Source organism: Coenobita brevimanus, chromosome 100 (assembly GCF_032717465.1).
Source record: "Coenobita brevimanus isolate Jiangsu-jjx chromosome 100, ASM3271746v2, whole genome shotgun sequence".
In the NCBI taxonomy this organism is placed as follows: Eukaryota; Metazoa; Arthropoda; class Malacostraca; order Decapoda; family Coenobitidae; genus Coenobita; species Coenobita brevimanus.
This window is the reverse complement of record NC_137053.1, coordinates 8,468,354-8,481,659: the sequence shown is the minus strand read 5'-3', so window position 1 is coordinate 8,481,659 and position 13,306 is coordinate 8,468,354. Positions and strand designations below refer to the sequence as shown.

Here is a 13,306-nt window from a genome sequence, read left to right as displayed (position 1 = left end):
ATGATGTAGTGCTGCCTACTTCTTCCTTAACCTTTATCATTCTTTTTCTGTGTCTGCCCTCCTCTCTTCCTATTTCTCCCATCTTTCCTGTCACTTATTGCCTTTCTTTCCTTTACAGGTGGCTTTACATTGAGTGACAAGCCAAATGGTTTCCTGTAAGCCAAGAAACCATTTACAACGCTGGGTGGTAACCATATAACCAAGCCATATGTGCTCCCTACGTGTCAACAAGTGGGTTGGTGGAGGGTTAGTGCCCCTCCCCGTAAAACAAATAACTCAAAGTCAAATGGCCACCCTTTACGGGATTATGGCGTCTGGCAACAGAGATAGAGAGAGATTATTATTATTATTATTATTATTATTATTATTAAAATTGTCACATGCCTGTGGAAAGTTTTCATGTTCTTGTCAATATTTTTCATATTCAAGGGAAGATCTAAATCGTTGCCATTCGCATAACGTTCGAGCTGCAGCCTTCATTCTCTGCCGTATCGTAGTACTGGTTGGCCACATCATCTGACCAGATATCATCATGATCCAATTACCGGAACCTGGATAGAATCTGGGAGAATAAAGTGACCCTAAAGCTCAAGAACCACTTATGTTAGAGGGCTGAAAATTTTATGGCATACACTTGGGACATGGCCTGAATGCATTGCTTAATATAGTCCATATCAGATTATTTTTCTCTGAGATCATTTATGGTCCAAAATACTGGACTAGTTTGGCTTCTAGTAGGCAGTGGCTGTGGGAATTTTTTTTTTTTTTTAATTAAAATTGTTCTTCGACAATTTGACGGCGTTCTAGTTATTATTCATACTTATTTTAAAACTGCAATATTTCAAAGACTGTTTAGCATGGAGCCTTGAAACTTGTTCAACTTTGGACAGCTGTCTACTTCTTTGGCCCTGTCAACCGGATCTCCAGATATTATCCTGAACACAGAAAAGTTAGTCAGCCACACTTTCTCAAGAACTGGTTAAGTTAGGAGGCTGAAATTTAACTACAATATAGCCTCATGGGGGACGCGGTGTGGAAAGGAGTTTGGTTACAATCGGTTGACTATTCCCTGAGATCACCAGGGGTCAAAAATTGGGACTTTTCCGGATATCCAAATGTCAACTAATTTTCCATGAAGGATTAAAGACCCCATACTTGGTAGACATATAGACTGTGTTGACCTAAGGTGACGTGCACAAAATCAGTGATCTTGGTCTCAAAGGTCCCTCAATAGTTCAGCTTCTCTTGGGGCAACAGGGCAAGGCAGTGACTGTGGGAATTTTTCTTTATCAAAATTGTCCTTGGATAATTTTGTGGTGTTTTATTATTATTATTATTATTATTATTATTATTATTATTATTATGATTATTATTATTATTATTGTTGTTGTTGTTGTTGTTTCTTACTATTATTTATCTTTAAATGCGTAGACTACTGTCGCCTATATCGTACGGGGGACTTTGGTCGTCTGGTGTCCGGTATGGTGGTGTTTGAGGGTCGGACGGACTCCCAGATCAAAGTCCGCGGCCACAGAGTCGACATGACGGAGGTGGAGTTGGCACTCAAGAAGGTGGACGGTGTGGAAAAAGTATGTGTTCTCTGCTACAAGCCTGGAGAGGTTACCCAGGTAAGTTATGAGATGTTAATAACTGTGTCTGTTTATTTATTTGGGTTTTGTATCAGTTTGTTTCATACACTTTTCTGTTTCACTGAAAGATAAAAAGTAAGTTTTTGCTAAATTACAATCTTCCCCTTGAACATGACCGTAGAAGTTGGTTTACGTCAGAGTCCTTAATTGCCCTTCTGGCAAACAAAGAGAAATGGGGCGTTCACTAGTCTGACCGGCAGAGCAGAGAGTGACTCTTAAATAAGCCTGACATCTGAGGTCTTATGCATAAAACCTCTTGGGCTTACGTTGCTGATAAAATCGTGAGCTTAGGCTTTCATCATGACTCAAATGAAGCCATCAAACAATGAAAAACAAAACTGGAGAAATTAGTAACATGAAAAATATGGCAAAACAACTTAATATTTAACTATCATTCACCGGTATAGAAAATGTTCGTGGTAAGAACAGGTTAAAATCTGCTGTGAATGAAATCTACTTGCATGTTACGTTCGGTCATCCGTCTCACCCTACCGTATCCCTCACGCCTCTCTTCCCTATCCTGTTTCCTCCTTCAGCCTCAAGGTCTTAAGAGGGGTCGTAGCATCTCTTCATTCGAGAAATTACCAATATGCCGGGAATCGAACCCGGGACTCTCAGGTGAGAGCCAGGCAGCATACCACTACACCACGACCAGGTAAAAGTTAACTCTGACTTGCCGTAAGTGTTTGGGATAGATTAAAAGCATCTACTTGCCCGAGTGCCAGGGGGTTAACTCATCCTCTTGATGCCCACAGTGGGGGCGGAGGGACGTTGGTTACAAGATTGTGACAACGTAAGTCAACTTTTACCTGGTCGTGGTGTAGTGGTATGCTGCCTGGCTCTCACCTGAGAGTCCCGGGTTCGATTCCCGGCATATTGGTAATTTCTCTGATGATTTTTCCTGTGAAAAAATACAGGTTCTCTCTTCATCTCTTCATTCATTTGCTACTCAATCGCTTTATTATCAACACAGTTTGCATCAGTCACACACAAGATGATGCTGAAGTATAATGTGCAGAATATGTTGCGAAGGAAGATGTGTTAGGGAATCTCCAGTAGCACTTAGATTGTAACCCTTAGTCTCCATCTCTTCCGCCCCAAGTCTTCCTAAACTCGTTTTTGGCACATATTGTAGGTCGTGCTGTGTGAGGGCCTGATTAAGCAAATAAATATTTGATAAATCTTAACCTGATACTTCTCTTGCGCTACACACACACACACACACACACACACACACACACACACACACACACACACACACACACACACACAAACACACACTCACACACACACACACACACACACGAGAGAGAGAGAGAGAGAGAGAGAGAGAGAGAGAGAGAGATGTGGGCCTGCCGATTTACCATCAAGACTTCAGGTTGATCTTAAAGATTCCGTATTACTACTGGATGCTTTATTAGGAGCTTCGATGTTACACCCACGGAGTATAGCAGCGCTCTAACTCTCATACAGGCTTTCAGGGTATAGGTAGAGAGTTTCCTTTGCGTGTGTTGCCCAATGTCAGATTACATTGTTTACACATAGAACAGTCTCTTCAGCATATTTGGGAAGAAGTCTATTGGTGTCTGCCGATTCATGAGAATCCACCACGTTTGACGCAGGATAATATAAACAGCAAAAAACCGCTTTCTTACATTTCTCATCGCCAGAGTAAATAAGAAATCTCCAGACGTGTTATAAATGTAGATATTAATAGAAGACAGTCCAAATAGTAAACGAACACCAATATGATAAGTGAATGACAAGTAAATTATATGACAATATATAAGAGTATACTAGTTAACAGGGAGAATATCTAAATTAATGTACAGTACATGCACAAGAGAATGATACAATATTGATATATGTTACGGTGATGAATAATAAAATTGCGTAGCAGCTGCTTCTACAGGAATAACGACGGTATCACAAGAGTATAAGGTCTTGTAATAATAATGTTCACATAATTAGTTGGGTGTCCACACGTCTTCACACAAATAAACACTGCATAGTAGAGATGGAGTGGTTAATGTGATTTGCCCATTTCAAAATCCCTTTCAAATTCTCCAGCTTCAGGGTCAGGTTGCAATTTTTTCTTGTCATTCTCACAATTAACAAGTTTCACTGTCTTCGCAGTTAACAAGTTTCACTGTTTCCCATGTTTCATTTTGTAACCAACTTTCATGGAGTAATTTTTTCCATACACAACAATGGAAAAAAAAAATCACTAGGACTTTTAAAAAATCCTACTATGGTGAATGCAATAAAAGAATATACATATAAAATGAAGGCTAAAGAAAAAAAAATGATGAATGAAGTGAGATGTCTGGACTATAGCATTCTTACAAGGAGCAGCTGTGATGGGGAAGGCACTATAGGAAAACACAAGAAACGGACGAAGGGTTTGAACAACGGACGAACACGAATGTAGGAGATCAAATGGGACATACTGTCATGAGACAGAAGAAAGACATCTGAGTACACAGGTGCGGTATAAAGACCCATTGAAAGGTAGAGAGAAGGGAATTAGTTGAAAAGAGATCAAGATGACCGCAAAACCAACAGGAATATGATAGTCGTGGGAATGGGATTAGCTTCGTGTACAGGACTGTGCAACTCTAAACTTGAGAAAAAAAAAATAGAATAAAGATTAAAGGTAGTGCGAGCCCATCGTAAAATTAAGCGAAGATTTGACATTAGGACAAGGTCAATGGTAACATGACAAATGATAATTCTCTACTTGCAGCATATATTATTGGAAGGTGATATACAGTATTTCTGTAACAACTAGGGGTGTGTCGATAGTATCGGTATCGGTATCGGCTGTATCGGCTTTTTTTTTCTTTTTTTTTGTTTTATAGTATCGGCGGGGGCACGGTGGCTTAGTGGTAGAGCATTGGAGTCGTAATCGGGGGATTGCGAGTTCGAGCCTCGGCCGGCACTGCCGTGCCAGGAGTCCTAGCCCGCTCATGTAACCTAGCGGGGCTATATGGCCATAGCTCGGGGATTAAATCCCATTTTTAGTATCGGTATCGACAGGATAAAAGTATGGCCGATACTTTCTTGTTTATTATGTGATTCAAGATATGTTTCATGATAAACAGATGGTTATGATATTATATTACATTATAATTACATGTATGATGTAGCATTGTCATACATTAATAATATATATCTATTACTGTATTGCTCCTGCATTAACAACACTCACGTTACCGGTATCAAATAAATCAAAACAAAATCAAATAAATAAAATCAAAATAAAAAAGTATCGATATCGGTATCGGTATCGGCAAAAGTATCGGCCATTTGTTAGTATCGGAATATTGGTATCGGTATCGGCTGAAAAGTGGGTATCGGTATCGGTATCGGCCAACATCTTGGTATCGGCACATCTCCAGTAATAACATTAAGTTCATTATTTTACTAAGATATGCAAAACTTTGTACAGTTGCACACCGTTTTTCATTCATATATGTAACACACACACACACACACACACACACACACACACACACACACACACACACACACACACACACACACACACACACACACACACACTAGACATTGGAAAGAGGTGAATTAATACTTTTAGAATCATGTGACTCACCCTCAGCATAATTAATCGTCACCCTCAATAAAATAAGTCGTCTGATGTTTTCAAGAATAAAACAGCAAAATTGACGTAATCATGAGAGGGTTAATGATGATGGTATGAACACTTTGACTTTCAGACTCCCTCAGCAGAATAATATCACTTGGCATTAACTGACGTAGAATGGTAGAGTTGTTGCCACTATGAGAGGGTTAAGAGGTCGAGCAGGGCAGATGTGGTAGAATTCTAAAGTTGTTGCCATTATGAGAGGATTAAGAGGTAGAACAGGGCAGGTGTTTTAGATGACTAGAGTCGTCGCTTGTATGAGAGGGTACAGAGGTAGAGCAGGACAAATGTGTTTGTAAAATGTCTGCAGGTTTGTTATCTTTCTGCACTACAGTGACGTACTTTTAATTTAACTCATAATAAGGGCAATTCCTTCAGGGAAAGGGGCTCAAGAAGTCACATCTAACTTTTGCAGTGAGAACTGTTTCCCCAGAACGGAATACTTTCGTCTAGAAGGTTAACTCCTTCACTACGTCGTCTGACATGCGTTTTTTTTTTTTTTTTAATCTTGATACCACAGGACGATTATTCAAGTGAGGGGACAGCTCAAGTTTGAAGTAATTAATGAAGACATCTCCAGCTCGAATAGTCTCTCCTGTGCTAATATCGTTATGGTGGAAGCAGGATTATATTAAATGTAACAACTTCGTAGTAAATAGCTTAAAACAAACTCGTTAATGAAAGGGCAGAACACAAATTTTTTGATGGACGTTATTGGCACGCCAGAGACTAAATTGCTTTCATTCAACGACTTACAGAGAAGCCAGACACAGTATATTTTCGTCTCGTGTTTCAGAAATAATCAGAGTTCGTCATTCTAATGCACCTTTTCACTGACAGGCTCTTGTTGCATTCTACACCAGCGACAGTGAGAAGCTACAGCCTGCGGCAGCAAAGATAAAACTTGCCGACCTTTTGCAGCCATACATGATGCCGCAGGTGGGTGCCAGAGTTATGGCTAATGAAATACTTTATTCATTTTCTTAGTTTTGATATCTGAACATTATAGTAACTGGCATATACTTGTAAATGCGGTTACGACGATGCTGAAATAACGTGACACTCTTCAGCTGGTGTTGATGGATGACTTGCCTCTGCTGGTAAACGGTAAGGTTGACCGTCAGGAGCTTCTGCGGGTGTACCAGGCCAGAGCAAAAGGTGGGTGCTGCATCATTAATTTTCTTTACTATAGTCCGCTTATACAGCAAAAGGTGTGTGCGCCATGATTTGTCTTTGCTATAGTCCGCTTATACAGACTTTGACTGATGTTGGGTGGATGTAGAAGAAAGTACCTCTCTTCATCCGTGTTTTCCTCTACCTAAAAAGGTAATCAGTTTATTTTCACATGACGAAACATGGCCACTTCCAGCACATGAACACTTGATCTTGGTTGCGTGAGATTTGTTGAGCCGTATCCCTGGTTACTAATTAAAGCATCCCTTTAAACCGACCGTTGACTAAGCTGAACAGGGCAATAGAAAAAATAGGGCAATAGAAAATAAAAGTATCAAACGCACAGTGCATCATGTCCACTGAAAACAGGCAGCATAACTACGGTCTTTGTGATTGTATCTGTCGTGTGGATAGTCTCTCGCATTTGTCACGTGGCTAGTTCGTTGCATTTGTCATTTGGATAATCCGTCGCGTTTGTCATAGGGTACGGATAGTCCGTCGCGTTTGTCATGTGGATAGTCCGTCGCGATTGTCACGTGGATAGTCCACTGCGTTTGTCATGTAGATGGTCTGTCGCATTTGTCACGTGGATAGTCCGTCGCGTTTGTCGCGTGGATAGTCCGTCGCATTTGTCATGTGGATAGTCCGTCGTGTTTGTCACGTGGATAGTCTGTCGCAGTTTCTTATGTGGATACTCAGTCACCGTTGTCAAGTGGATAGTCTGTCGCGTCTGTGGTGTGGATAGTCCATCGGGTTTGTCATGTTAATTGTCCATCGGGTTTCTCATGCGGATAGTCCGTCAGGTTTGTCAGATGGCTAGTCCGTCGCGTTTGTCATGTGGACACTTCGTCGCGTTTGTCTCGAATATAGTCAGTCGTTTTTTATATGTGGATAGTCTGTCGGGTTTGTCATGTGGATAATCCGTCGCGTTTGTCATGTGTATAGTCCGTCACGTCAGTGTCCGTTGCTCTGTCCTTGAACAGTTGGATATTGCAAAAGTATAATAAGTTACGCATGTTGTACAGATCTTTATAGTTAGGCGTTGGAACAGAAACCGGTGCAGGTATACTTTGGGGAGAGAACAGGAAACTTTTGGATTTAGATTATGCAGATGATATAGTTTTGATTTGTGATGGGCCAGAAGAGATGCAGAGAGTGTTGGACTGTTTGGTGAGTGAAGGTCGCAAGGTGGGTTTGGTTATTAATTGTGGAAAAACTGAAATAATCAATATGAATATGGAAAATGCGCAGGAATGTGTAATTGGAGGTATGGTTGTAAAGCAAGTTGATAGGTTTAAATATTTAGGTACTTATTTAGCCAAGGATGGTTCTTTGAACTTTGAATTCGAGGAAAGGTTAAAGAAGGCTAATCAGGCAATGGGAATGCTTAAAAATATTTGGAATAATAACAATTTTTCTGTGCATACAAAAATCAAACTTTATAAGGTAATGGTTAGGAGTATCTTAACTTATGGACACGAGTCTTGGTACAGCACAGTGACTATGGAAAATAAATTCTTGGTGTTTGAAAAAAAAGCACTTAGAAGAATATTAGGAGTTAAGTGGTGGGAAAGGATACCAAATAGTAGAATTAGAGAAATAACGGGAGTGCAGCCGGTCGATGAATATGTTAGGTTCTCACGATGGAAGTGGCTACGACATGTGTATAGGAGACAGGGAATAGTACCAGGTACACCAAGGTGGGTGGCACTTGGTAGGAGAGGTAGAGGAAGGCTAAAAGAGACGTGGGTGAGGACAATGAGACGGGAAGCTGGAGATGAGTGTTGGGGAGATCTTGAGGAGTTAGCACAAGATAGGATGAGGTGGTGTGAGTTCATCGAGGCCCTATGCATCCCCGAGGGTGCCACAGGAAATGATTGATTGATTGATTGATGTTGTACATCTTTGAACTAATGATGTTGAGTACACTGATATCAACCTGGGGTAAAGCAGGTGACAGAAGGTGAAGGTGATCTTGGCTGATGTACATTAGAGTCAAATCAGCATGAAGCAAACTGATACTGACGTGTAATTGTGCAAGTGGCTTAGGGAAGGTGAGGGAGAACCTTGCTGGTGTGTGTTTAAAATGATGACACTGCATTAATACCGATTTATGGTTATGCAAGTGACTTAAAGAGGGTGAGGATGGTCGTGGTTGGTGTTGACCGAAGATGTTAACACCACCTTAACGCAGAATTGTGGTTATGCAGATGACATAGAGAGGGTGAAGGTGGACCTGGATGGTGTGGACTCCGATCAGTATGAAGCAGCCCGTGACCTGCTGCTGATGGTGGCGCGGGTGTTGGGTCCAGGGATGTCTGGAGACGAATGTCTGTCCCTCAACGCCTCATTCTTTCAGCTGGGTGGCAACTCACTCAACTCTGTACTCACTGTCACATCGCTCCACGACCTTGGATACTCAATTGGTACGTTCACTTACTGTACTCTTTACTGAAACGCAGCTTATGACTAACATCTCTTAATCTTCATTGCTGAGCTGTAAGTAAGAGTACATTTTGATGCTAGCTTAGAAGTGCTATGGAATTAATGTAGTCATATTCTGTCTCTGAGATATGAGAAAGGCTACAAAAGAAGTAAAAGCTCTGCCAAGTTACTCATAAGGTAATTGAACTCCAGTGATTTGGACTGTATTCATCTAAGATAGTGAAATGGTTCAAGTTTCAGTTGTTTTTTACAAAACTAATCAGAACTAATTAGGGTCTGTAGTAATTTTCCTGAACCGAATAAAATTACGTGGTAGTAGCAAGAATAAGCCAATGAGTTATCGTGCAGGAGTTAAATACAGTAATAATAATAATAATAATAATAATAATAATAATAATAATAATAATAATATTATTATTATTATTATTATTATTATTATTATTATTATTATTATCATTATTATTATTATTATTATTATTATTATTATTATTATTATTATTATTATTATTATTATTATTATTTTTATTATTCTTATAATAATAATAATAATAATTATGATATAATAATAATAATAATAATAATGATAATAATAATGATAATAATAATAATACTAATAATAATAATAATAATAATAATTATTATTATTATTATTATTATTACTATTATTATTATTATTATTATTACTGTTGTTGTGTTAATATTATTATTGTTATTGTTGTTATTATAATTGTTATTGTTATTGTTGTAATTATCATTGTTATTCTCCCATCTTTCCTGTCACTTCTTATTGCTTTTCTTTTCTTCACAGGTGGCTTTACATTGAGTGACAATCCAAATGGTTTCCTGTACGCCAAGAAACCATTTACAACGCTGGGTGGTAATCATATAACCATACGTGCTCCCTACGTGTCAACAAGTGGGTTGGTGGAGGGTTAGTGCCCCTCCCTGTAAAACAAATAACTCAAAGTCAAGTGGCCACCCCTTGCGGGATTATGGCGTCTGACAATAGATAGATAGATAGATTATTGTTGTTATTATTATTGCTATTTTTATTATTATTATTATTATTATTATTATTATTATTATTATTATTATTATTATTGTTATTATTATTATTAATTTTGTTATTATTGTTAATGTTATTATTATTGTCATTATTTGTTGTTATTATTAACATTATTATTGATATTATTACTGTTTTTGTTGGTCATTATTGCTTATTATTATTATTATTATTATTATTATTATTATATGATCGTTATCAAATAATCATTTTAAAATAATCATCATTATTTTCATAATTATTATTATTTGTGGTTGGGGGGGCGCTTGTACTTGGTTGGTATGCACACCATCCAATCACACAATGTAATACTACTCTCGGGTGACTGCCCTTTCCTCCCTTCCTTCCTTCCTTCCCCTTCTTTCTTTCTTTCATTCTTTCCTGTTCCTTCTGTCTAAGGGTGACTCTACACTGAGTAACAAGCCAGATGGTTTCCTGTGCACCAGAAAACCATTTACTATGCTGGATGGTTACCATATAACCTAATTATGGCGCCAATTGATTTAGTGGGTAATTTAGGCCCTCCAATCGGATTGAGCCAGTGCAGGCTTATATCCATGGGATGGTGGGTTTATTGTTCACTTAATGCCACACAGGATGAGTGAGGCTGGTCACTCTCATCTTAAAGGTCAGGACCAACCTGCCTAGCCCCGGCCTCCTACGCTCCGCATGGGGCAACACTGGATTAGATGATGAATGAATGAATTATTATTATTATTATTGCAGGGATAGGTCAGTTTATGAAGGCTAAATCCCTTGGCGAAGTGTTGACGCACATGAGGAAGACAACACAGGAGATTTCAACCGACAGCATTTGCAATAATGTGACAGACGGACATAAGTACAACTGCAGCAAACTCGACTGCTCCAACAAAGTGGCTGTTGTTAAGTAAAGAAGCTTTTATTTGTTCTTTGTATACAAGTTGTTCGGAAATGAGGGTTCCCATTTCTGAAGGTATTAATACCCTACCCATACAGATGCTTTGACTGCATGTGGTACTGATATGGCACGTAATTCCTGAAATGTTCTATCTGTCTATCTATTGCCAGATGCCTCAATCCCGTTCGGGGTGGCCACAAACATATCGCCTCCACGTCACCCCGTCCCCCGCCATTTCACTGCCCTGCTCCCAGCTCACACACCCCTCTCTCATATACCTCTCCTCCACATCCCTCCATCTCATCCTCGGCCTCCCCCTCCCTCTCCCCCCCTCCACCGCACTCACATACATTCTCTTCGTCAGTCTTTCACCCTACATCCTCTTCACATGGCCAAACCACCTCAGTGTATTCCTCCCAACGCTTCCTGTCACATCCACATCCACACCACAACGCTCCTTTATATCCTCATTTGTCAGCCTGTCTCTCCATGTGACTCCACAGGCTCCTCTTAAATAACTCATTTCCACTGCTCTCACTCTTGACTTGTGCCCTTCCAACAACGTCCAAGCTTCACTTCCATACGTTAGAGATGGTATCACAATATTGTCATGTAGTAACATTTTCACTTCCATGCTCACTTCCCTGTTTCTTATCACTGCTTTCAAGGAACCAGCAACCTTTCTTCCTTGCTGTTCCCTTTCAAGCACTTCACCCTCCAAACCTCCATCCTTGCTCATCATACTACCCAAGTACTTAAACGTACTCACATTTTCCAATTCCTCACCATCCAACCTAGCTGTACATTCACTGACTTCACCTCTCTCAAAGACCATCACTTTACTCTACCCTACATTCACATTTAGATTCCGTTTCATACACACTCTCCCAAACTCATCCACCAAGCCTCGCAGCTCCCCTTCGTCTTCACTCAACAACACAGTATCATCTGCAAACAACAGTACAGGGAGTTTCCAAACACTACCCTCTCTCACCAGGGCCACTCCAACATCCACTACCCTACCTTGTACCTCTTTTATTACCTCATCCATGTACAAACTGAACAACCATGGAGACATGACACATCCCTGTTACAACCCAACCTTCAAAGAGAAAAATTCACTCGGTTCACAATCCACACGCACTGCAGCCTTAGCACCATCATACATACTCTTCACAGCATTCAGCAACTTCCCATCTACTCCATATATTCTTAATACTTTCCACAATCCTTGTGTATCCACCCTGTTATATGGTCTCTCCAAATCCATGAAAACCGCATACAACTTCTTTCCTTTCTCTAGAAACTTTTCCACTAAAGATCTAAGAATGAATATCTGATCTACACAACCTCTTCCCTTCCTAAAGCCTCCTTGTTCTTCTCCAACTAATTCCTCTGTTATTTCCCTAACTCTGTCAATAAGTATCCTACCATACACTTTTCCTATTATACTAAGAAGACAAATGCCAGTGTGATTACCACACACTTCTTTTTCCCCTTTTCCTTTGTACAAGGGAATAATCATACCTGACTTTCAATCCTTCGGAACTCTACCTTCCTCCCAGACCAATCTGCACATCTTCCACATCCATTCTACCACTATCTCTCCCCCATGCTTCAACATTTCACCACACTCTCCATCAATTCCTGGGGCTTTCCCCGATTTAATTCTCTTCATTGCTTCCACATCATCTATCCTACTGATTTCTTCCGGTCTTCTCACCTCCCTCCTTCTCCCAGCCATTCCCCAACCACTTATACCCGCATCACTTCCATCCTCTATGTTTAACAATTCCTTAAAGTGTTCTCTCCATCTGCTCACTTTTTCTCCCTTCTCCACTAGTAATCTACCATTTTTATCTTTCACTTCCCTGCTAACTTCACTTCCACACTGTCTTACTGTCTTCACCTCCTTCGAGAACATTTTCTTACAGTCCCTCCACTTTACACTCAAATTCCTTCCAAATTCCTCATCCACTCTCTTCTTACTCTCTCTTACCAATCTTTTCACCTCTCTCTTTCTTTCTACATACAACTCTCTCTTCCGCCTCTCAACTTCTTCCACGCCCCTATTTCTCATCCATTCATTGTATGCTTTCTTCTTTTGTCCCACAGCCTGTCTCACCTCTTCATTCCACCATGCTGTTCCTTGCACTCCCCTCTGTCTTCTCTTCATCCCACACATCACATCACATGCTGCACATATTTCTTCTGTGAATATCCTGCACACACTTTCCACGTCCCCCATCTGCTCCAATTCATATTTGCCCAATCGTTCCTCCACTTCTCTCTTATATCCTGCCTTTTTCTCATCCTATTGTAACCTTTCCACTCTCCTTGCAAATACTCCTTCTTCCCGTCCTTCCCTTCTTCTATTACTCCATCTTATTTGTATCTTGATTCTGGCCACCACCAAGTAGTGGTCAAAAATC

At 40.0% G+C, this 13,306-nt stretch overlaps 1 protein-coding gene across 1 annotated transcript in view; it reads left to right on the top strand.

Annotated features, from left to right (window-relative positions):
* The window catches only part of LOC145414572 (beta-alanyl-bioamine nonribosomal peptide synthetase ebony-like), a 178,681-nt gene that overhangs the window by 143,035 nt on the left and 22,340 nt on the right, over window positions 1–13,306 (top strand). The window contains exons 10-14 of the mRNA XM_080284090.1: window positions 1,432–1,628; window positions 6,154–6,252; window positions 6,384–6,471; window positions 8,697–8,912; window positions 10,721–10,883. Coding sequence (XP_080140216.1) covers window positions 1,432–1,628; window positions 6,154–6,252; window positions 6,384–6,471; window positions 8,697–8,912; window positions 10,721–10,883 — 763 coding nt within the window. The remainder of the gene's footprint in view (window positions 1–1,431; window positions 1,629–6,153; window positions 6,253–6,383; window positions 6,472–8,696; window positions 8,913–10,720; window positions 10,884–13,306) is intronic.